Here is a 27,089-nt window from a genome sequence, read left to right on the forward strand (position 1 = left end):
CTCTATCTTCAAAATATCCCTTGAATCTGATTACTTCTTATTACTGCCACTGCTATCACTCTAGTTATAACCACCACAATCTCTCATAGGAATTATCTATTGCCCTATAGCCAGTCTCCAAAAAATAGATTGTTTCTCTTCATCCATTCTCAACAGTAGTCATAGAACTCCTTGTTAAAATGTAAGTTACGATATCTCACTCCAACATATGGAACCCTATAATGCTCCTCATTTCACACAGTAAATGCCAATGCTTTAACTATTGCCCACAAATCCTAAACAATCTGGCCCCCATTACCTTTTTCCTCTCTTACTATCCAGGCCTTCTCTCATTTTACTGGAGCCACACCTTCCTCCATAGCAGGCATATACAAAGGCAGGGCCTTTGTACTTGAATTCCTAGAATATAAAACCTGACTTTTATGGTTAATTTTAGGTGTCAGCTTGTCTGGATTGAGGGATACTTAGATGGCTGGTGAAGCACTGTTTCTGTGTGAATCTGTGAGGGTCATTCCAGAGGAAACTGATGTGTCAGTCAATGGATTGAGACAGAAAGACCCACCCTCAACGTGGGCAGGCACCATCCAATCAGCTGGGGGCCTGGCTGGGACAAACAGGTAGAAGAAAGGAGCCTCTCTGTTTTCGCTCTCTCCCTTCTAGAGCCAGATGCTTTTTCTCCTCCTGCCCTTGGACATCAGACTCCAGACTTTTTGGCTTTTGGACTCTAGAAACTGCTCTAGGAGCCTCCTGGAAGCTCTTGGGCTTTCAGACTTGGGCTGCACCATGAGCTTCTCCAGTTCTGAGGCCTCCGCTACCAGCTTCTCTGGTGCTCCAGCTTATAAAAGGCCTATTATGGTACTTCTCTACCTCTGTGATCGTGTGAACCAACTCCCCCTAATATAAGTCCTCTTCCACATATCCTATTGGTTCTCTCTCTTGGGAGAACCCTAATATACGTTGCAAGCCCACAGCTACATCCCACTCTCTATATTCCTGTGGCTTGTTGCCTCATCTCTTTCAAGTCTTTGCTTAAAGATTTCTCAGTAAGGCCTCCTTTGACTTTCAGATTTAAAACTAGAAGCTTCTCTCTTTCTCCCTTCCCCTCAGTATTTTTCTGCACAGCACTCATCACCTTCTGACATACCTTTGATTCATTTACTTTTCTAGTTATTAGTCTGTTTCTTCCACTAGAATATAAGAAACATAAAGGCAGGAACTTTCTTTTTATTCACTGCTATGTCCTGAACCAAATAGTGCCTGGCACATAGTAGGTGATCCATAAAAACAGATAGGTTATAGCCTTAAAAATAGCAAATGTTTTCTTCAGATTTCTAAAGTTCAACTTCTGTTTTTTCTGGTGGCTGGCCAGTAAGGGAATCTCGTGACCTCGATGTTATAAGGCTGCGCTCTAACCAACTGAGCTAACCGCCAGCCCTAAAGTTCAACTTCTTAATTGACAGTACAAGAATTAATATAAATAATGTATTCATAACAGAAAAAAATTCTCATTTTCCAAATTAAGTTACATATCTAAATGTGTTTTGGCCTGAATTAGGAGCCAAATAAACCAAATATAAACAACAGAGGAATGGCACTACTTTCACTAGCCACTCATACTCAGATGGTATCCATAACAAGGCTCTGAAATACCTTCCCAGTGACAATCAGCCACAATTTACCAGGAAATCATTCTGCTTACCTGCTTAGCAATAGCTTTGCTATCCAACTTATTATACACTTTCCGGATTCTTGCCACTGTGAGGGAAGACACAGAGAGTGCATAGAGGCCAAATGACACCTTTTCCTCTGGTACTAATGATACAGGAGATGGGACTACACCTTCGGATTTTGCATCTTTACCTTCAAAAGAAAAGTAATTATTTTCACAATTATCAGTAATTCTTAATACAAGATTTTTATTCTTACTATGATTTTTAAGTAGGTGGGCTTGAAGATCTTTTGAAATAAGGGAGCTAAATTTAAAAATTATTTAACTTAATTTTCAGCTCTTCATTTATTTAATTAGAAATAGAAAACAGCATTTAGTCAGAGCTTTACCCTATAAGTTTTACTCTTCAAATAAGCTTATTATATAGCATAAGGTGAAGGAAGAGAAAGAATTTTATTATCTAACAAATCATAAAACACTCCCCCCTAGGTTCAAAGGAAAACAGGAATGCAAATGAATAGAATATCTACGAGCTTGTTGCATTAGGTCCCCTCCCCAACAAGAGCCCTCCCTCATATGTGCCTCTCCACTGTCTTCTAGACAACAAAGCATATAGTAGTTAAGAGCATAAGTTTTGGAATTAGATGGCTTGAGTGTGAATCTTGCTTTATCACTTAAAATCTGTATAACCTATACATCTCAGTGCCCCAGTTTCCTCATCTGTAAAATGGGGATGATTTTGAAATGAATAAATACAAGTGAAGGGCTCAGAACAGCTATGTTCTTCATGTGTATTTACTTATTTATTAGCACAAAGTAAGTGCTCAATAAGTGTTAAATCTTATAAGATACTATGCCTAAATCAAGAATATGAGTGAAAGACAAATTACTAAGTCATAGGATTATTACCATTTATGATATACTTGTCTTAACTCTTCTGACACCCTTGGTGGAATCAGAACAAGGGAACAGAAGACATCATTTGGAAGGGGTACTACAAAGGAACTGCAGTTTATCATCAATTCCTTTGATTCCAAATTTCTTTTGGGAGAAAGGATAACAATAAGTGGACTGTAGTATGTGGGAAAATGATGCTACGTGGTCTAATCTAGAGATTATGTGTGTGTCTTTATAGGACCCATCTGTTCTTCTTTTAACAAGAGTAACTACACATTAAAGTGCTTCAGTAATAGAAGAAATTACAGAAAGAGAACAGGGTTGATGTTAGCCTCTCAAAGGGTATAAATTTGCATCTCGAAGCCAACAAGAGAAATTGGATAATTAGCGATCAGGCATTTAGACAAAGAAACAGGAAAGTACAGTATAATGAGTGGAGGAGAACATTCTAAATAAGAGTGAGTGGTCAATAGTATCATGTGGAAGAAACTTAGAGGAGAAGAAGGTCCTTTTCATAGATAAACACATGTATAACCTTATATAAACACACACATGCATCTTTACTGCAGGAGTTAAGTTTCATACAACTTCAAGAACTAAGAATAAGTTACTTACATGGCATACATACAGACTGAAAGCTTCCAACATAATTTGGTCCGAGTTCATAAATGGTAGTAACATTTGAAGGAGGTAAAACTTCTTCTAGAAAATGCGTGGGTCCTAGGCGCCAAACCAATGAAGCAATTTGGCGTTGGGCAGGTGGAGTACCAATGTAGGCATAGACTGTGCTCACCACAGGTGGGTTTGCAGAACCTGAACCCCCAGGAGTACTGTGAACATAATGAAGCTATAAAGACAAAAGCAAATGTGTGAGATGTGAAAAATCACTTTCACCAGGAATATAACTACCTCAGCATGTACATTTTCATTATCCCAAGCCCACACAACTTCACAAATGTAAAAAAACAGTTGGGATAAGAAAACATAAGAGCAGGGCGAGATCCTGGGATCTGTAACTGTGCACTGGATATGGCAGTTGAAAATTTGTTATCCAACTCTTAACACAGATAAACTATCTAATGCTAGAAATGGCAACAATCAAAAATAGGGATACTGTCACTGTCGAGCTGGTTTGCATATCAAATTAATGATGGTTCTCTATACATTCAGGGTTGATATAAAAAGGGTGCTTTCTACTAAGGAATTCATGTAGTCTTGAAATTAGCTATGTTACCTTCGGTGTGAGTCTGTTAACTAAAATCACTGATGAAAAGTGTTTTACAAGGGTAAAGTACTATAAAATATCAGAAAATATTTAGAAAAATGAAAACATATAAGCATTATAATTTATATGTACACATTTTAATCTCAATGTAAAATACTAACCATTATTAACTGACATTCTCAGATTTAAAATTGCACTACTAGTAAGTGACAAAGTGCCTAAATTATCATTCATTTACAATAAATATATAATTAGATGGAGTATAAGAGATAAGGAAATTAAGATCCTTCTTCTTGCATGGGCAGCTTTCATCTCTTGATAGAATGAGGTACATTTTCATTCATTGTTTTGTTTTAATAGTATCCCAGCTTCAGATCACATCTATTATTCTATATATTAATGAAGAATTCCTGGTGACATTAATAGTATAATAGTGAAGACCAACATGTGAACTCAAGTGGATTTCATGGGACTATTATTATTCACAGGGACGATGATAATGTAAATACTCAATAATAAATCTCTTGTCCCTCAAATCTAAAAGCCGAGGGCATATTTATTTTCAATGATACTTAAAATAAAAAAGGAGTAACCCGCTAGAGAACCTACAAATCCATTTCAAATGCAATCATGTATACAAAGAAATTAATGACTATTCCCATGGAGTGCATTTTAGGGTTTATCATATTAAAGCACAAGGGCACAATAAAATATCATTATCATTAAGAAAGGAAATATACTCAAAGAAGCTGCTGGTTTCAGTGCTTTTTAAATTTTAATTCACACAAAAGGATGAATTTTGCCTTTGTTACTTCTTTCAAGTGACATCACTCTAAAATGGATACTATCTTTCTAGAAGTTAAAATATTTAAGAGCTTCCTAGCTGAGTTGTGTAGAAAGTAACTAGCAGCATTCATCCTGATTCAGAAAATGGAACTTTGCCTGATTCTTTACTGGTTACTTCAACTCTCTTCCCTCTCTTCTGAATACTATAGCATTGCTGTCTAGAGTAATATTTATGCACTCATTCATTCAACAAATAATAAACTGAACACCTATTATCATTATCAGGAACTAATCTGGGTGATATAAAACAAAGAAAAAAAATTCCAGCTCTAAAGACATATTGAGTCTTTTGGACTAAATTACAATCATAATGAAGTGATTAAATAGTATATTTATAGTTTACTTAGGCATCCTTCAACTGGTCATGAAAAAGCACTTAGCAATCTGGTTCAAGTGCTGACATATTCAATAACTTCTTTTGTACCCTGTAACCCCTCACTTCTATTCTTCTCTAATAAAGTGATACAAATTAGTTAGTCGCTTGACTAATATATTGTTCAAATGGGTACTGAAGGTCAACTTAGAATTAAGATAGTAATCTTGAAAATACTCCTGCAAACCTCCCTTCCCCTGACTATCTTGTAAAGCAGGGAGATTTACAGGTGCATGTATACTGACCTTTACGGTGTTAACAAGCTGTCCATCAATATAGAGGGCTGCAGTACTGTTTTTCAGCATGCCTTTGCTCATCACCAGAACCAGATGATGCCACTGTCCCTCAACTATAAGCTCACCACATCGAAAGCGAGCACAGCATGGGAGAATCTCATAAAAAGAGGATTCTTCACTAAAATCATCAACTAAAATAAAGAAGGGAAGATGTAAAAACTTTTGCCAATATCATCCCTATTCTGACAAACATTATATCTAGATTGACATGTTTTAACTTTATGTTAAAACAAACAAAACGATAATGCAAATGAAGATACCCTATTCGTTCAATAACCTTATCTGTAGTAAGAAGTAAAACCTAGGATATATTTTTGCTATCTTCTACTCATATACACATAGTTATAATCAAAGTTATGATCACTAGTGAAGTAAAAAATAAAATCGACAATAAAATGTTATGATAAACAATAAAAAGAGACTAGATGCTAAAAACCAGAAGTAAATAGGTGGGACTATATCAAACTGAAAAGCCTTTGCAAAAGCAGAGGAAACTATCAACAGAGTGAAAAGGCAATCTTCAGAAATGGGAACAACTATTTGCAAACCATATATCCAATACAGGGTTAATCTCCAAAATATATAAGGAACTACTACAAATCAATAGTAAAGAAAATTTAAAAATCCGATTTAGAAATGGGCTAATGACTTGAATAGATATTTCTCCAAAAAAGATATACAAATGGCAGACAGGTACATGAAAAGATATTCATCATCACTAATCATCAGGGACATGCAAAGTAAAACCACAATGAGATATCACTTCACACCTGTCAGGATGACTATTATCAAAAAACAAAAAAAGTATTGATGAGGATGTGCCTTGTTGGTGGAAATGCAAAATGGTGCAGCTGCTATGAAAAACAGTATGGAGGTTCCTCAAAAAATTGAAAACAGAATTACCATATGATCCATCAATCCTACTCTTGGTTATTTTTCCAAAAGAACTGAAATCAGTATCTCAAAGAGATATTAGTGCTCCTATCGACTGATGAATAGATAAAGAAAATACGGTACATACATACAATAAAATACTATTCAGCCTTAAAATTCTGCCATAAGTGACAAGAAATTCTGCCATAAGTGACAAGATGGATGAACCTTGAGAACATTATGCTAAGTGAAATAACCAGTCATAGACAAACACTGCACAGTTCCACTTATATGAGGTATCTAAAATAGTCAAATTCATAGAAACAAAGAATGGAATGGTGGTTGCCAAGGATTCAGGGAGTGAGAAATGGGGAGTTACTAACAACTGGCATCACTACAGCAAGATGAATAAGCTCTAGAGATCTTCTGTACAGCACTGTACCTACAGTCAATAATAACGTACTATAACTTTTTGACATTCATTTGATTATAGAATTGGTTAGAAAAAGAACCAAGACAACTTAAAGTTTATTTTTGCTATATGCTGTGCTCAATGATATGAGGAGGAAACTATTTGTTACTTGTTTGTGGCTGTATTGCTCAGAACCTTTACTGACAACAGCTGGTAGAAAGGAAGTGATTTATGGTGTAGAATAGGTATTTGTTGATCCAAGTTTCCTGCTTCATCAGATAATTCTATACATGAATATACTCTACTCTGACTTGCTAACGTTCTGCAATCACTTCTTGACTACAGTCTGGTTTCTCTCTGCTACCCAGTATGTTGCCAGACCATGACAAAAAATAATGGGTTCATAAATTAATAATTTACCTTTTCTAAGTATTCAAAAAGGGGCAGGAGAGCAATGAGAAGCCAGAAGTTAAAAACTCATTTCAAAAAAAATCAAGAAAAGAGCTAATCATATAACTTAAAGCAGACCCAATATTTTTCAGTACAAGTAAATACAAGCACATATGCTGAAAGTAAAGTTTAGATTATATGAAGAAGGAACTACAAATAAAATATTAATTTCTATATTTTGAATCTTAAAATATCTGTACATACTGAAATGCCACGATTATTCTTTGGGATGACAATTCAGAGTTAGGACTACTTCACAGGCAAAATCTTATCTATAAGGTGACTTAATATAGAAACAGAACTGAACAACTAGGCAGAAAACAGAGACAAACGGCCTTCAAAGATCCAATGTTATGGACCAACAGATGTGGAAAAAAAGATAAATATATGACTGAAACAAGGAACTTTTCCCTCTCCCTTCCCTGGTTAATAGATTATAAATCTTCTTGAGGATTAAAGAAGATATAAAAATTTTGTGAGAGTTTCACTTTCTGACTTAGGTTTGAACTAAGATATTTCCAGCACTGAGCGTGTTGTCAGAATATCTTAACCAACTGATTTACGACAACTCTTAATTTCCTAGGTATCTTAATGAGTTACAGCTGTAGGAAGGATGGATCTTGGCAGTACAAATGTATATGTTACTATCCTTTTTAATCACATAAGTACTATAACAGTCTTGAAAATTACATTTAGTGAAAATGATACAGAGCTGGAAAATATTCTCCTAATTTACAAATATATCTATAGACCCACTACTTAACTTTTCACTTAAATTCTATCCTCTTTCCAAATTATCCATTATTATACATTTCTCATTGTTTCCTTCTCAGGTTATCCACTTCTTCTCATTCATGCATTTATATGTTTAAATAATATCTGCATGCCTAACACATGCTAGGGACTATTTTAGGTGGCATGGCTGCTTAGATTACAAAGATAATAATCTTGTTTGAGGAAAGTTTACACTTCTAATTGGGTAGTCAGACAAAAAAAATAAATAATTAAAATCTATTAAGGCCAGATAAAAGATAAAGAATACTAGATGATGGCTATAACAGTGGGAACAGGGAAGAAGGGAAGATGCAAGAAATATTAAGGAGGTATAATACAATAAGACTTAGTAGAAGGGGTGATATTTTCAAGGCTGACTCAAGGTTTCTAGCTGGGCTAACTGGCAGGGGGGTGTCATTTACCAACATGGGAAAATAGATGGAGATGAAGGTTTTATAAAGAAGTGTTAGAATCTGAGATGTTTATAGGAAAATTATTCATATGGAGATGTCTAGCATGCAGTTAGAAATATGAGGACAAATCTTGGGACATGAACAAATAAAAAAGACCTAAAGCCAACATAAACTGATGATTTTTTTCCCCGTGATGAGCAGGTTGAGTGCAAAGACCAAAGGTGAAACCCTGGAGAATACTAATTTTGACGGGGAGATGGAAAAGAAAGCTATTTAAGGAAATTGTGAAAGACAGATCAGAGAAATAGTGAAAGAACAAGAGAGCGTTTATCCCAGGATGCAAGGCTGGAGATAGTTTCAACTAAGAGGAAGAAGTCAACAGGACCAAATTCCAAAAAAGGGGAAATAAAGTGTCATGACATTTTAAAGTACTAACTATACGGATGCCTAGCTCTGTGATAGGCCCCATGGAGAATACTAAAACAAGAAACCTTATAACCTAATTGAAAAGCTAACATTCATATTCAATTAATATTTATTGAGTACCAACCACATGTGAATCAATATATGATATTATTTTATTTAAAATAACAAAATCAGAAGATGATAAAACGTGTTTATATACAAATTCTTATATTCAGAGCAAAAAGTTGAGTAAATTGAGATTTATATTTTATATTATTTACATCATTTAGGAAAATCTTCATGAATGCCTTGAGTTTGAAGTTCTATTGTATAGCAATGTGAGGTTATGACATGCTGGAAGGAATAAGGAAATAAGGATTATGAAATGCTATGTATAAAGTCTTGAAGGTAAGTGGTGGATAAAGTAATTGAATGTTATTGTGTCTGGCGCAGTGTGGCACATATGGTAGGCAAGTGCTCAATGAATATTAATTATTTAAGCAGAATTCACAGCCAATGATTATCCTTACCAAAATATATCAAACAAGCAACTTGCTTTCCTAGTAAAAGCTGTGATTTCTTGGCAAGCAGAGATGAGTCCTTATTAGGCACTCTCTCCACTATTTTTTAAGTCTCTTTTGAAAGTGCCTTAAAAGTCACTGATAAACAATATTTAAGATTTTCTATAACCCGTTATACACTATAATAATTTCAGTTGGAAAAGATTTATCAGTTGGACCTTAAAAATGAACATTACAATGAAGTTTTAATAATTCTAGAATCAAACAAACAAACAAAAACAGAAAAAGATACTGACCATAATTTTGGAGTAGTTCCTCCTTAGTGGAAACTATCAGAGATCGGTCTTTTGCTGACAGAACTACGGCAAGGCACACATAATGCTGCTCAGAAGAATTCGCTCGGCGCACAACAGTAAGAAGCCTGACGGGGTGGTTATTTGGAGGACAACTAAAATGTTCAATACAAAACCAGCTAGAGTAACTTAGGCCAGATGGAGGAGGGAAGAATCTTTCACCTACAGTAAAAATAGAAAAATAACGAGTTCATGTTAACAAATATAAACATTTTAAAAAAAGAAGCCAAAAGCATAAAAAGTCTAAATAAAATATAATCTATTGAACAAAAGAATCTCAGAAACAAAATAAAATAATATTTACCAGAACCAATGCCACTGACCACAGCCCCATCAGTAAGACCAGTTGCAACGGCATTATTTGTAGGGGCATTATGAGGTGCCAAACTGGGCAGGAACAGGCAGCTATTAAAGAAAAGACAACATACATATTAGAGACCAACTATTTCTTCTCTTAACACTGTGTACTTACCACAGTCAAATAAACTGCCAGTATTTAATGGTAACCAGAGATAAAATCATAGAATAAACCTAGATGCCTAGCAAAGTCCTTCCCTTCTTTGAATTATGTGAGTACTGAAAGAAAGACTTTAAAACCTACAGTAGTATCATTTTTAATTTAAATGTTTTAAAAATCAAGGTATAATTTGCATTTGATAAAATGCACAAGAGTATAACGCCAATTAAGACATGAACAATTTCATCACTACAGGAAAATTCTTTTGTGCCTCTTTCCAGTCATTCTCTCCAGTTACCACTGTTCTGATCAGCCTTGACTATTCCTAAACATGTTCTAATCTATTGTTTCATAACAACCCAGGACAATATTCTTAAGATACAATTTACAGATTTAGATCATCATATAAGAATCCCACAAATGACTAGTATAGACAAAAATTATCTATTAGCATTCTAGTCTATTTTGAGGCTGCTGGACTTCATAAACTCTTTGAAATTCTTACAGATTCTTTATTGCTGCTTCTACTACTATAGCCTTTTCTGCCTCAAAATAATTTATTTAAACTGACAATCACTGAATTCTTATAATGTATAAGATACAGTCATTGAAGCTTAATCCCCACTGTAACTGCTGAGGGTGAGAATCCTATTATGATAATTGAAAGGTGGGGCCTTGAAGAGGTGATTAGATTGTGAGGACCATGCCCAAGTGAAAAGATTAATTTATTTGATGGTTTAATGGTTGTCACGGGCATGGTTCCTAGGGCTTCAAAAGGAGAGTGCATGAGGAGCTCTCTCTCTCTCTGCTCTGCTGTATTCTGCGATTTGAAACTCCTGAGTCCCTGTCACCACCAACAAGGACTTCACCAGATGTGTTCCCTGGACTCTGGACTTCCCAGCCTCTGAAAATGTAAGCAATAAATTTTGTTTTCTTATAAATTACCCAGTTTCAAGTATTTCTGTTATAAGCAACAGAAACAGACTAATACAGCTACCTTGCAAATTCCTTACCCAAATCCTTCAAGGGATGTGTCAAATTCAACAAAAGCTGGAGTAACTGATGACCCATGAAGTCTGATGTCATGTGGGGTTGTCATGGAGACCAGACACTTGACCCTGGTCAGGGGTACTGTACTTCCTTCTGCAGATTTTACCAGGCTCTTGCTTATCCGGTAATGGTTATCTTCATGTAAGCTAAAAACATTATCAGAACCCAGACCTTCCATAGATGTGATCATGCTACCTGTAAGTCAAAGAAAATCTCTTTGGAAAAGCATCATGTATAATTTAAAAATAACTTTACAAGGCTGATTTATTTTTAAATATCACTCAATGTACAATAGTTACAATATACAATAACTTTCAATATACAATGTTTCAATATGTGATAATTTTCTTTTTAAATACCAAAGCCAATATCCAGTTTTAATGTAATTTATGTTCATTTTTAAACTTTAACAGCATGTGTTTCCTTTTTTATTTAGTAATAAAGTAATATGCACATTGCAGAAATGTTGGAAAGTACAGAATATAAATAAGAAAAAAAATCACCTGTAATTACCATGTAAGTCACAATGTAATTTAAGTATAAATCTCAGTTAATGGTTTTTAAACCAGGTTACATTTTTATTCCACCAAAGTATTTTTTATTATTTCTCTCTGAGAAGAAAGCAAAATATTCTAGAAGCATTAAAATGAAAGAAAATGGGTCATCTTTCTTATTAAAAAAAAAAATCAGAGATAAATAGAAACTTGCTTCCCCTACTTTTCCCCATTTTTAATTATTTCCTTACAACCATTCAAATTAAATATGTGATCACAAAAGTACTTGAGTTTAAAGATTCCTATATGTATACAAATGGTAACAATTCAAAAGTGAAAAGACAAATTTTAAACAAATTTTCCTAACTTTCCAGGTGCATGTTACAAATGTAATGTAGAAAACATTCCCTCTCAAAATAAACCACATGAGTGCATGTAACTAACTGTTTTCCTCTTAAATGAGCTGGACATTCAGGCAGCCATAAAAACATTTCAATATTCTCTTAGGGAAAGGAGGTATTTTTGTTTCTACTCTTAGCAAAGGAAATCACAACTTACTTCTAAGGAACTGTGTAAAGTACAAAAATAACAATAACAACAACAAAAAACATACATTGAGGAGAAGTATGTTAATTGATATGAAAAAACTGCAATACTTTGTTTTCCAATAAAACTGTATTGGAACTCAAAAGACCTTAAAGTTTCTATAACAAGCATTCGTTAATCACCGATAATAATTTGCAGGAAGAAAATTAAGACTGAAATTAATGGTTGACAGTTTAATCTCTCTGACTTCAGAATTTTCACCTGAAAGATAAAGGGGTCAATCTAGAATTATCACTACCTCCTTTCAATGTGGCCCCTCTACTTTCCAATGTATTCTTCTTGCCTGTTTCACTAGTAATGGTCCTCTTGCTCCATCACAGTAAATGCCGTGTCATTATGGCTAACAATGATACAAAATGAATTATGAAGTAAAAAACCAACAAAACTACAGAATTAACATTGGGAGGACATACAGTGCAACTGAGCTCTCTACTGAGAACATGCTCACCACAGCTCTTGGTGGAAGGAATCTGTTGCTTCTGCCATGTTCCATGATTGACTGGTAGGCAGTGCCTGAACTCTGCTAACTTTCCAGATCATTTTCTATAAGCCTAACACAAAAACTTCTCCTTGGAGGCATCACATCTGCTATACTATCACATATATCTTTTTTATAAGAGTCCTTACTTTTTTCTAGTAAGTCCTCTGCTGATGTAAAAAAATGTCATCATCGCATTCTCAGTCTTTTCTATACTAATTCTTGCCATTGTGCTGGGGGATGTCAATGTCCACATGAACAACCCAACTAAAATCTCCCTGCCAATTCCAGGATGACCTTTCACAACGAGCTTCACTTCTACTTCACTCCACAGCCACAATTTGGACATGGTCATTTTTTTTGGCTTGTTCCACTTCAATTTTGAGTCCTCTCTCTCTAATTCCTTCATTCCTTATCTTATTACACTTGCATTTTGGCCCAGCCACTACTCTCCAGTACAGATCTATCCATTTTCTCAGCCTATCACCAGCCACTTGGCTTCACTTCTTTCCCTGTTTGGCCTATACTTCTTGATACATAACTTCAATTACTTTTATCACTATTTTTAATTTCCTGTTCTCCATGTCTTCCTTGCAGCAGCTGTTGTGCTAATCCAAAGTCTGTTGATAATCCAGTCAACCACTCTTTCATTCAGGCAGCAAAGGCTACTTGAGAAAGGCAAAGGAATTATGAATCCTCTGAGAATGAGGTGTTCTCCCTCCAAGCCAAGGGTTATTCTGCCCTAATTCGCATCTCCTCTGGATCTTTACATTAGTGATTCCCTCTCCATCCCAACTGCCCCTTTCCTCAGTTAATCACCTGATCTTGTGATTTTCCATTTAAATAACAGCAAACAAACAAACAAACCCTTCTCTTTCTTTTCTTTGACAAATGTTTTGAAATAATATTCATCCCCCACGTGATTTTCATTAATAAAATAAACCAAAAAAGGGAACTGCAAAAGTCAACTTACTTCTCATCTCTGGCTCATAACTCAGTGAACTTGGCTTGTGAACCCTATATTGTTTTAGCAGTTTTTTGTCCCAGGCACCACAATTTAAAGGACTTGCCAAACGCAAAAACTCCCTGAAGAAGAGACAAAGCAGTTATTCCTTAATTGAGAATATTATATAATTCATAAATCAAACACACAAAAATGGGATTTACTGAATTATAAGACTAGTTAAAATACAAAAGAAACGCAGTTATTTACAAAACAATATACAGTATTAATTTGCATTTTAATCACCATATGCCTACTTATCTACTTTTTCAAAATTCATTTTTTCAGAAGTTAATAAAAATGCTTAAGAAGTACTCCAACTCTAATAAATCTAAAACCAAACTCATCACCTTATATCCAAACTTAGAGCTTTTCTTATGTCTGCATCTCACTGAAATATAATTTGATCTCTCTCCTTTCTTTGACTTTCTACATTCAGAAAATCTGAAAATCCTGTTGATTCTAATCCCTAAAAATACCTTGTATCTGCCCTCTTCTCTCCATTCCTGCTGCTAACATCCAGACCACCCTATTTTTCCATTTCTGAAACAGTCTTAACTACCTCCTGTGATTTCAATCTTGTCCTAACTCAATCCATTATCCATTACAGTATCTTTTAAAATTAAAATCTACTCCATGTCACTCTATTGCTTAAGACTCTGCAACGGCTGTCCATTTCTTGTAGATGGAAACCCAAACTCCCTGAAATGGCTAACATTATAGTACCATACATGAGATGATTTCCACTTTACTCTACAGCTTCATTTCTCCTACTTTCCCCCCAATCATAAATTCCACTAAAGGCACACTTAATTTCTTCCAACTCTCTAAGAAAGCTATACTTCTTCCTTACTCTGGACCACTATATTTGTCTGTCGTGTTTGCTGAGAACATTCTTTCCTCCACCTTTTCATCTGGCTAACTCCCTTCCATACTTTGTTTCTTAACTGCCATTTCCTCCACGAAGCCTCCTCTGAGCCATGCTCCCCGAAAAGTATGGGTCAGCTGCTCCTATATAAACTATATAACACTGCTACTAGAAAACTTAATATACAGTATTTTAATTTCCTGCTTATCTGAAGTATTCCTTACTTGACTATACATTTGTGGCATTTCTTTTTTCATTCACCAATATTTCCCCAGTGCATAGTATACAGGAGGGGTTCAAAAAATAGATAATTTGGATCATCTAGATTAGGAAATGACAGTAATGGATAAAGAAAATTCCATATCTATAATCTTTACAAAATAAGTGGTTTCTGTCCTTATTCTAAGCACTGAAAAGAGTACAGAATACTGTGAAGAGCCAGAATATGAAATCTGGGAGCATGTTTTCCTGGAATGTGATGCACAGAGGTATAATAAATTGTCCAGGAGTTATACATAATAGGATTCCTTAACAGCCTGTCATTTATGATGTCATGTAAAAAAAAAAAAAAAAAAAAGAATAGAGTACTTCTCTGAATTTTCAATTCCTTATAGCAGGAAAAAAAGGTTTATAAGTCAGGTACCATTTACCAGTTTTTCACATAGAATGTTATATACAATTAGTTTATAATCCATGGCTTATATGTAGGAAGGTACTATTTTTTTTTCTGACAATTCATTCATTGTGAAAACTGAGCATGTCTAAACATCTGATTTTTATTGCTTACTCTTTTTATCTAACCATGCAATGTAAGTTATTTGGTAAAATACTAGTATTAGGTATGAGACATTCTCTCTGTCTCTCTACTTTTAATATAGCAGATTACCAAAAAGGATTAAGGGGAAATCTCAACGCTATTTTCAAAACTTTAGGACTGTGAGTATATCTACAGATCATAATGAAGTGAGTACTACTGTCTTGTTCATCTTGGTGTTATCAAGACTTAGCATGCTTCCTGATACAACACTGTTTAACAAATATTTACTGTGTAAAAGTCACAAATAAATTTCAACCATTTTTGAGAAAGTTCCTAAAAGTTTTATAGAATAGTGTTATTTAACATCAGGGAAAAAAAATCTAATAAAGTGAGCTGCTTATATTCCCAAAGTGACAAGATATGAGGAACAAGATGATTTATACATTAAATCTTCTTGGTGAGGTAATGTCAAGGAAAATATAGAGAAAGTGTTTAAAAATAGCAATGGCTGATAACAACAAGGTCAAGGATTGGATCCCTGTACTGGCTAGCAGCAAGAAATAAAATAAAATAAAAATAATAATAAAAATAAACAAACAAATAAAAACAGGCAAGTTTCATTCCTTAGGGTGAAACATGGAGTACTGTATCTCTTGCATTCAAAGAGTTTACTTAAAATATAAATATATATATTCCTTGAATGATTCACAAACTGTGGTACATCTATACCACAGAATATTATTCAGGAATAAAAAAGAACAAACTACTGATATAACTAACAACTTGTATGAATTTCAAGAGTATCATGGTATGTGAAAAAAAATCTTAAAATGTCTAATGTATGATTTCATTTATATACCATTCCCAAAATGACAAAATTATGGAGATGAAGAACACATTAGTGGTTTCCAGCAGTAGGGATAGTGGGGATTACAGGAGTGAGTGTGACAATAAAGGGGTAGCACTGGGGAGATCCTTGTGATATCCTGATTGTGTGGTGGTTACATAAATCTATACATGTGATACAGTAATAGAGAATTACAGGCATACATGGATACATCATGTCAATATCAATTTCTTGGTTTTGATACTATATTATAGTTACATAAGATGTAACCACTGGAGGAAAGTGAGTGAAGGGAACAAGGAACCTCTCTGATCTATCTTCACAACTTATTGTGAATATATAATTATTTCACAATAAAAAAGTTAAAAATTATTTCTTAAAAGAATTCTAAAATATGAAAAGTTCTTAAACATAAATTAGATGTAAGTCATATATATAAAAACATGACTTTATTCTAAAAGGAAAGTGTGTCTTCTAGATTCAAGTGGAAGAAATAACCAAACAAAAACTAAGTGTTTACTAATAAGTAGACTTATTTGTTTCTAAACACTATATTTTGAATATTTTGTCCATTTTTGTTGTGTTTTGGTTTTGCCTACAGATTACTGAATACACATCCGTTAAAGCAACAACTCTTGACTCATAAAGCCTCTAGGAACGGCCATTACTAATTGTGGCTTATGTGAAGATGAAAGAAAGGACTTACTGACCTCAGCACCATGGGCTCCAGGGCCTGAGAGGCTAACCGTTCAAACATCCGCTGGAGTGGCGGGTGCAGTGAGTGGTCCTCATCAGCCAACGCAGCACTGCACCTCTGCAGCAACCGTGCATGAAGACCAGCTTCACACATGACCTGCTGGTTTCTTTCTGTGTGCACCAGGGATTGTAAAATACTTGCCACGGCAAGTTGAAGGTCCAAAGCATGCTAAAGTCAACAAAGAAATCCATGCCACCAGGGCATCCTTAGTAAGATAGGTGACTGTACTTTACATATGAAGCACACCTTTTTCTTTTTTCTTTTTTTTCCAGTTAAACAAAGAAAGGTTACTTTAAGGGCTTAAACAGGTTAATTGAATGACCCGCATAGAAAATATAGGAGGGGTATACCAGGCCCTGCCCTTAGGGAATAAGGAAAGATAGGGGAGGTTTCTGACCTGAAAGTGATGATAGTGCCCTGAAAGATGATGGAGTAGGGGTTTAGGGAAGAGGCAGGAGCTGGTTTGGATTGGTCAAAAGGCACAGAGAGGGAAATGGAGGAGGGGTTTGACTGGGCTGAAAACACTGGAAGGACCTGAATAAGCGAAAAATGGGGGAAGGGTATGGAGGTGGTGGTGGGGGAACGGGGTGGTACTGGCTATTTTTGCAGACTGTGAGGAGGCTGACCAGGGAGGAGGAAATTCCCTCCTATAAACCTCAGAGAACTCCCAAAGGCTTTTTATTTTCAGCAGAGTAGTTATAGGACAAACATATTTTTTGAAGATTAAGTTTCAGGCAGAAATTGTAGTGGGTTGGGTGAGGGAAAGCTGGAGATGAGAAACCATAAAGGGCCTATGCAGATAAAGCACACCTTTTAATAAGAGGTCACTACATGCTTCAAAATACATCCAGATAAATTAAGCCGGATGGTAATTCTAGAACAGAGCTAGGCAAAAATTTCCTATGTTAATTTTGCTAGAAGCATACCCAGTTGGATTCTATTCTCTTTCACCTCTTTTCTATTACGTGACTATATGACTAATAGCATTTAATAGAAATAGTGGATGTAAAATTTTCTTCATGGTGGGTAGATAACTAGTCTAAAGGAAGGCCTATTGTTTACATTTGTGACTCTGTAGGCCATAGAGACCACACAAGATTTTAAGAAAGTAGTCACCCAGACTCTAGAACACTACAAGTCAAATAAATAGCCTCAATGTAGTCACTTCAGTCATTTTCTTTCTGTATTATTCTGCTCAGCAATTCCCACTGCTGAGCAGGTTTTACAGGAAGAAACAGAATTATTCTAGCACCAGAAGTAACCACCTTGGTTGCATTTGTCAAATGAATCATATCCTAAAACATACATATCTACCATTCATCATGAAAGATAAAACTCAAATAGGAAAATCCTACTTTTTTCCTTTTCCTACTTTAGTATGTGACAGGTAACAGTTCCATATCACTTTCTGTCTTTCCCCCACCCCCTCGCTCATGCAGTCACACTTATGTCATTTCACTCATTAAAGATGGCAAGGAACTAACATATCCAGGCTTACTTCTGGCTGTGTCACTGACCCAACAGAGGCCAGGAGGTCCAGCATAACAAGCATGGCTCCAGGATGGATGATGACGGCATCAGAACTCTGGAGAGATGAAGTTGTCACGTGGAGTTTCAGGTCAGCAACATTCTTAGGAGGGTAAACAGGGGGAGTTGAAACAGAATGATAAGCATGCCTATAAAAAAAGAAAGAACAGTAATTTAGTATATAGTACGAGTCATATTCTTGGTTCGTTTTCTTCATCTTCTGTTACTTTTATCCAATGATAAGCAAAAAACTTTGTAATACAAAGACAGGCTACAAAACACTTTAAGGTTGGGATATAAAAAAGATAAAGTATTTCCAACTCATTTTTATTTTACATGTTTATGAGATACAGTGATATTTTGATAAAGGCATACAATGTGTGATGGGGTAATTAGCATATCCATTATTGCAAACATTTATCACTTCTTTGTGTTGAGAACATATGAACTCCTCTCTTCCAACCATTTGAAAATACATAATAAATTATTCCTAATTATTAAGATACCTAGCGCTACTACAGAACACTAGAACTTGTTCTTCCTATCTAGCTGGAAGTTTGTATCTGTTAGCCAACCATTCCCTATCTCCCTTCCCCCAACCCTTCCGAGCCTCTCGTAACCACTATTCTACTCTCTACTTATATGAGCTTAACTTTATTTGCTTCCACATATGAGTGAGAACATGTGGTAATTACCTTTCTGTGCCTGACTTATTTTCACTCAACATAAGGACTTCTAAGCTCATCCATGATGCTGTGAATGACAGGATCTCATTCTTTTTTATGGCTGAGTAGTATTCCATTGTGTATGTCTACCACATTCTCTTTTATCTTTTCTTCTGTAGATGGACACCTACACTGATTATATCTTGGCTATAAGGAACTTCAGATTATGAGACTGAAGTGCTGCCTACTGCGCTAAAGAGGCAGGTTCAATTCTTGAGTCATAAATAGACAATTTAACTCTCAATTTTTCTTGACCCTTATATGTATTTACTATTTACTATTTGGATTGTTTCAAAGAATGGCACCCGTACCAGAAAATATAAAAAATAGGCAAAATCATAGCAATTCAAAGCTCTAGGAAGATGACAGTTCTGTTAATGCGATAAGAGAAGAAGTTAAAGTAAATCCCTCGATAAGACTGCTTTCTTCAGAAATTACCTACGTGTTTTAATTATTCCTTAGTCCACCGGTAATACAATCAAGAACATACAAGATCAAAGTAGCCTACTCTATAACTGGGTCACCTGAGCCACTCTTGGCTACCTGAGAATAAATCTATTAAGCATTGTGAAAGTTTTCCTTTGGTTTATTTGAAACTATATCCACCTTTTGCATCTATCCTCACTACCACTGAAAATACTCATCACAATCTTTAAAAACTTAGAAGGTACATTTTAGCAACAAGTTTCTGAGTTGAAAGCCTAGCCATGTCTTGAATGTATACATTTCTTCTCATCAATGAGCTCCACTTTCTATTGCATACTATTCATCTACAATTCATGAATTTTGCACATTTTGCATCTTGGCACTAAGAAACAGATGCTTGTGGTTTCAGCCTATGGGAGCTCTTTGTTGCAATGAGTTGGTCTCAGCACAATTTCTCTAATGCTGAGCTCTGTCACTGAGAGCAGTGCAGTTTCAGCTCTCTGGAGCAAGAGCAGCTTGGGAAACAGATGCTTTACATCAGTGATTTTTAGTAGCAAAGAATTGGCTGGCACTGCCATATTTTTTTAAAAAGTACCGTTCTCTTTTTAACAGAAATTCTAGTAAAGTATTCAGCTTTGCTTATAAAAAAACACATGGGCTCTCCTAGTTTATTTGAAAGGCGGCATATCCTCCACCCATTCATGTTTTCACTCCCTGTACTTTGCTGCTTTTTGTTCAGAAAGATTTAATTTCTAAACTTAATAAGAGATTTCTAAATGCTTATTACCAACAGGTATCCTCTTCATATGTTGCTTCCTTTATTCCTTAAATAGGAAGATGGTAGTAGTTCTAGAAAAAAGATTTATAATTCTTCTACAGTAACAAGAATTCCCAATCACTGAATTCATAAATTTCATTAAAGTGTTTTAATTACACACAAAAAATAAACTCAAATTTGAGAAAAACAAAGATTCTAATTGTGTATTTTAGTTACAGGCCTTCCAAAACTATTTCTAAATTGACAGATTTAATCCAGTTTTGGATTTAAATTATGAATATACCCAGAAAGAAAACTTTATGTCTTTGGAAACTGTATTCTTTACTAACATATAACTATTATAGTAATAATGTTTTTTATCTTATGTAAGAAAACAGTATTCTGATAAAGAAATTACATTCATTGTTTTCAAACCAGAAAAACATTACAAACATTGCTGAAATCTAAAAGATGGTATTTATTAACTAAAATTTGGTGTATTATAACAGGTGTTCTACAACATTAATTCTTATTAAGTCACTTAGGTATCATCACAGGTATTACCACTTTTTAAATTTAGGGATTATGGTAAGTTTATTAAATGGTTAATTCTCAAGCAAAGATAGGATAAAATGACTTTTCAAAATTTAATTTTTATGTTGCAGTTACTTTTTAAAGTTATAGAAATTGCTATTTAATATTTCAACTTAAATTCTCATATATATTTATGACTCATCTAACACTTTTGGGAATACTATATAGTTGAATATTTAAATTTTTAATCTGCTCTGCTTTAATTAGCATTAAGTATATAGAGGCACTAAATAATGGAGTAATGGATACCGTGTTTAAATGATAACTAGTACTCACCACTCCTTTTTCTCCAGTACAGATATATTCTGTAGAGTTTTGATTATTACTGTGCATTTTGTTTCACTTCCTCTAACTCTGAACATTGTTCAGCTATAATTCTCTTCTATTATTCCTTTGGAATAATGAACAATGAAAAAGGCCATGAGTTTTAGTTTTCCAAATATGAGGTTGGCTAGTTCTTTCTCTCCCCAATTCTTAAAATAATTAGAGAAGAACCTCTAGGATTTTACATGTCAGACAAGTATCATAAACTCAAAATAAATTCAGAAACTTCCTTAGTATCTGAATGTTCCACAAGCCATAAAAACAAAGTATGACATTGGTTTTTCCTTTTGCCAACAAAACTAATATGTTTTGCCACAAGAAAAAGATGCCAATGAGCTGATGTAATCTGTTAAGAGGCTCTGGAAATAGTTCGACTAAAATTCTAATTTCGAAAGTTAGTATATTCAAATTCAGGAAGTAAAAAGATTGTATTCTTTACTAGCTAATGATTCTTATCAAAATGCATGGAACCTGACTATAATGGCAACCTAAAAATGTCAACACTGATCACATAAGGATGAACAATATCAGCTGCTTCCTGTCCTTGGATAACACCCACTTGTAAGACTGATGGAAAACTCACATGGATTAGAGCTCACTCAACTGGGTTTGTTGATTCAGTGACAGTTTTCTCTCAACTCAAAGACCTGGTATCTCTACATGTAGCTATAATGCAACAATGACAAAATGTTTTTGATTTAAGGCCTAGATAACTCTTTATGAAAAGGAAGAAAATGCTGTTTTCCCCTTTGTCAAATTACCATTAATGGTAAGTTCTGATGAATTTTTAAAAATATATTCCTTTAATCTGTGAATTTCTATTTTGTGTTTTTGGGTAATACTTAAAAATGACTAAATGTTTTTAAACACAGAAATTTTTAAGCCTTTACCACTTACGATATAACCACTATATTTTAAAATGTGACTTTTAGTAATTTAAACTATTGGTCATTGAAATTATTTTTCTAATGTTCAGTAGTTCTTTGGGATCATGAACACACAAATTTTCAAACACAAATATCTTTTACTTCACTCATTATAACAACAGAAAAATATACTAAAACGACTCAAATTTATCTAGTTTACGGTTTATTGAATTAAAAGCAGCTCCTTAAAAAAACAGTAGTTTCTATAACTAGCACAAATATATTGAACAAGCCAAAATTGATTTAAAACTATTCTGAATTATGCCATGGTTTACTGTAAAGAATGAGCTGTAAGCCCCAGTGTAAATTAAGAGGAAAAGGAAAATATGACTTTTCATATAATTACTAAATATTACTATTAAAATATGTTGAAATATAGAATCTGTAACAAATACTCCTGACAGACTAACTCTAACTATATTAGAGTTTCAAAATCTGAACAATGATAATGTTGATAAGCGCTTCAAATAAGATGAAAATGACAATATAGCAGAATCTCAGGATTCTTTTTTAAAAAGCCACAGTAGAAGAATATTCACAGAAGAGTTAAGGACCTGTACTTGGTTATGAGGAAAACAGACAAAGGAAGGAAGAGCATTTAGTGCCAACTGCACAGACTCTGATCATTTTTAAGTGTGGGTTGCAAATGGAATCTTAAATGGATCTTAACTGTACCTTTGTCAATCAACTGCTGGTTTTTTTTAATTCATAAGTTTTATATACAAGGAAGACTAGATCAGCATAGAGATTTACACAGACTGGGATAGCCTTTTTATTCACTTTTTCAGTCTCCTTAACAGCATCATATTTCAACTGGTTGAACCTGGTTGAGAAAATACACATTTCCTTCCAGTGCTGTGAATTTCATTTAGGAGTAACAGTAAAAACCAAAGAGTGATCCCAACAACATTTAAAGGAAAAAGAAAAGGTGGAAAAGTACTCATCTTAAAGGGACATTAAGTCCTCATTTCTAACTGTTTTCTTTCTTTTTTTTGTGGTGGCTGTCCAGTACAGGGATAGGACCTTGCACCTTGGTGTTATCAGTACCACATTCTAACTAACTGAGCTAACCAGACAGCCCTCTAACTTATTTTTAATAAAAGACACACCTGCTCTAAAACCAAAATGTCAAAATGTGTAGTTTAGACTAAATGATAAAGCTAAATGACAACATTCTACATGTCCTTCATAGCTTCATAGCAACAACACATTTTACTCTCATAAATATACTCAAGGGAAACTGATAATTTTAAAACCTAAAAAAAAAAAAAAAAAAAATCAAATGGAAAGCTAAAAAAAAAAAAATTAAAGTTACAAAACACAATCACCACATTAACATATAAGTAAGCACAGGGAAAAAAAAAAAAAAAAAAAAAAAAAACCAACTAAAAAACCCCACACAAATAAAGATTGACTTCTCTTGTAAGATCAGTACCTTTTCCTGGACAAAGCTGGTGTACCCCAAGGAGAGGGGAGAGAAGACTCACTTGTCAGGCAAGGAGGTATCTGTTCTGCACGACTACAGACAACAAAACAGACAGGGTGGTTTAGAGAGGTTAGAAGAAGAGAACACCAAGTCGGCAGCTGGTTAGTTTAACAAGACATGCCAGTAAAAGTTTACTAAGAAACATCCTCCATATTCAGCAGAAACAAGGAACGAGACTACAATACATTCACTGAATGACACAGAAAAGCATGCTCAAGGCAGATGCTTATTCCATTAATGCTAACAGTTAACACATTTGTTAAACAGAGTGTTGTAAGCCTTGTTTTTGACAAAGCAAACTAAAACTGAGGTACACTAACTAGGATAAATATAAACAAGGAAAAAGAGGTTGAATCTGAGTATTCAAATTTACATAGCTTATTCCTAGAACTTTATACTGTCCCAGGTTTCCTGTAAGTTAACACACACTTTTATTTTCAATATGGGGAAAAAAAAGGGAAATATTTTTTCTTACAATACCTAGAGTTTCAAATCTAAATATTAAGGGCTAAGAAATATTATTAAGAAGGAAGAAATCTCTGAACAGATATTTCAAAGTAGATATTCCACAGTAAAGGATACGAAATCTATGAGAAGCTCTCTCCAGTAGAGTTACCTGGTCTATTTATGGGGCAATACAATTCACTTATGTTATGGAATAAAACTATGGTAACTGTTGAAAGTGATAATGCTGGGGACAGATAAATTAGCAGCATGATTACTCTAATATTATTTTCAAAGTGAGAACTTAATTGAAAATACAGTTGAAGCATTGAAAACAAGTGATTTAGGTAAAGAGGCTCTCCTATGATCTCCCTTAGAACCCTGGATTTCTCTCATCATAGAATTTGTCACAATATACTGTAATTATGTGTTTATATTTCAGCTAAAGGATGGTAAGGAGAAAGGCAGTCTTGTACAGAGCTGAATCCTCAATGCCTAACACAGTGACCTGTCATGCTGCATGTTTTCATTAGTACTTGTTTAATGAAGGAATGAGTAAATTAGTCCAATGTACTCTTGAACTTGATGGTTCAGGACACTGATATGCCCATGGAGCTATATCATTTTTCAAGGATTATGAAATGTTGAGAAGACAGGTATCTGTCTGGAAATAAGTGTAATCATAATCATGTTCTCCTGTTGATAACCAAGATCAGTAAGTCCAGATGCACCTAATGTTTTTGAGGGTAAAGAGGGAAAAGAGAATAGTAAATACCATTATTAGAGGAAACTTCACAGAAACTGTTCCATTAAGTGCAATGAGAACTAACTGAACCTGAATTTGCAAATAACACACAGGCTTCCATGCTGAAAAACTTAACACCAGAGCAATAGCAATATTCGCAAATAAAGTAATACACCTCAATAGGACAGAAGATCCATTTGTTTTCATTTTCTTTTGGTTAACAAGTCTTCATGTTGAAATCACTCTCAGTACACCCTGTAATTCAGAGGACAAAGCAGTGTCATACCTGTCAAAAGAATCTGTGGTTACTTTGTAGAGATAAATAAAGAGTTTACTGCAGTGCCGTAAAGTGGGTGACACTGACTCCATTGACATCACATCTTCCTCTAAAAGTCTTTGAAATGGCTGTGTATTTGAGGGGAAGACATTCATGGCGCTTATTTTTCTTAGGTCTGAGAAGCAGCCAAGAAATCGAACGGCATCTGCCAACTTTTCATACTGAATCTCTGTTTTGAAGAAATGAGAGTTGGCTGGCTCATAGCGCATTGCTGCAGTCAACGTGCAGAACACAGTGTGGAGAAGTTCAAACACTTGATTCTGGTTCACTTTCTCCCAGCCATTCTTGGGAGGAGAGCTCAAAGATCTTTCCATAGCAACAAGCAAGGATGTAATGTACACAAATCCTCCAACTTTCCTAAAAACTGTTCTTGAACGATGACTTTCTCGAAGGACTGACAGAAGGGCCTAAAGAAAATCAAAGACAAAACAAACAAAAAAACATAACTCAAAAGAAAAAAAAAAAAAATCCACTATGCATGAATGTCAAAGGGGAACACCACTCTGTGAAGATCTGATATGAATGTTTTTCTCATTTTCTCTATAAGCAGTTCTATAAACCCTATGAAATATTTTGCTACTTAAAAAATTTAAAAGCAGAAGATAATTTTAGGAAACACACATTTCTTTTCATAGGATAAGGCTATATCCAAATCCTGGCTGAAAACCTTTTCGTATGCCTTAAATTGATAATGACATTAATGAATTCAGTGATTTTGCAGAGCACTTATTAAATAAGTAAAATACATATTCTAGTCCAATTTTACACAATTATGACTGTGTATGTATATACAAACTGATTTATTCCAGGAGGGATCAAAGACATGGTCAGTGCAGCCAAGATTTGAGGTATTTCAATTCATATAAAGTGCCCACATTCTCATGCTTTAGAAAGAGGAGTCACTTCAGAGGACTTACTAGACATTACCTCTTGCAAAGTGAACTGAAGCCTGGGGGCTGAAAGTATGCCCATTCTCAGAACAGCTATAAGCTCTAAGAAGTAAAACCTAAGGTAAATAGATCAAACTTTTATAATTATCAGTTATCTTCTGAACTGTCATACTTTTAACAGATTATTATTAATAAAACACATTATATAATTACCTAATTTTTTTAGGCACTTATGTATTAGGCATTCTAGGTGTTTCATGCACAAGCTTATTTTATTTATTTATCTATTTATTTATTTATTTGCATTAGCTTAATTTAATCCTTTCAACAATTCTATGTGTTAGGTACTATTATTATCCCTACTTTATATGAGGAATTGTGGCCCAACGTGGTTAACTAATTTGCCAAAGACCATACAGCTTACACAAATGCAAAGGCAGGATTCATAGCCAGGCAGTCTAATTCTCTTACTCATGCAGTTAACCATGATATTATACTGCCCCAAATAGTAACCTGAAATTCCTTTCCCCTTTGTTTCTGTAACTTTATCACAATGGATATCTACTATTACTTAAGACATAATTTATAATTTTCCCAATCATTACATTTGAAAAAGTCATTATATAATTATCTTTATGATATATATTTCTTCAGAAATTATGAAGATTTCATTGTACATACCTATGCCTTAATTTATTATTTAGAAAGACAGAAAATATGCAATCTGTGTGTGCAAATAAAATGTAAAAACACGTATTCCTTTCATTATTCTGCAAAAAACAAGTTTCTATTTTAATAATATTTGGTAACAATACATTTTCCATATTTTTTCAAGTTTAATAAACTATATTTATACTTGCAAATACTAATTCATATTAACACAAGACCTTTTAACATTAAAAAAAAAATTTATAACCTAGCCTGGAGATTAAATGCAAGGACTAGAGTCAGAATGCTTGGGATCAAATTCTAACTCCAACATTAAAAGTGTTTTACCACACTAGTTACTTAACATTTCTGTGCCACAGTTCCCTTTTAAGTAAAATGAAAACAATAACAACTTACCTCACAGGAAATACATGTA

The 27,089-nt window shown here is 34.4% G+C and overlaps 1 protein-coding gene across 9 annotated transcripts in view; it reads right to left on the reverse strand.

Moving 5' to 3' along the window:
* Nucleotides 1-27,089, reverse strand: part of WDFY3 (WD repeat and FYVE domain containing 3) — a 273,216-nt gene that overhangs the window by 98,099 nt on the left and 148,028 nt on the right. For 8 of the 9 annotated variants that reach the window (XM_063108855.1, XM_063108859.1, XM_063108854.1 and 5 more), the window contains 11 exons: nt 25,065-25,522; nt 23,539-23,622; nt 18,323-18,500; nt 16,778-16,992; nt 13,566-13,678; nt 10,978-11,209; nt 9,812-9,912; nt 9,451-9,669; nt 5,256-5,437; nt 3,182-3,413; nt 1,700-1,860 (listed from right to left, as the gene is read on the reverse strand). In XM_063108855.1, the coding sequence (XP_062964925.1) occupies nt 1,700-1,860; nt 3,182-3,413; nt 5,256-5,437; nt 9,451-9,669; nt 9,812-9,912; nt 10,978-11,209; nt 13,566-13,678; nt 16,778-16,992; nt 18,323-18,500; nt 23,539-23,622; nt 25,065-25,522 (2,175 nt within the window). The remainder of the gene's footprint in view (nt 1-1,699; nt 1,861-3,181; nt 3,414-5,255; nt 5,438-9,450; nt 9,670-9,811; nt 9,913-10,977; nt 11,210-13,565; nt 13,679-16,777; nt 16,993-18,322; nt 18,501-23,538; nt 23,623-25,064; nt 25,523-27,089) is intronic. The other variant, XM_063108857.1, reaches the window with a different exon arrangement.

Source organism: Cynocephalus volans, chromosome 9 (genome assembly GCF_027409185.1).
Source record: "Cynocephalus volans isolate mCynVol1 chromosome 9, mCynVol1.pri, whole genome shotgun sequence".
Classification (NCBI taxonomy): Eukaryota; Metazoa; Chordata; class Mammalia; order Dermoptera; family Cynocephalidae; genus Cynocephalus; species Cynocephalus volans.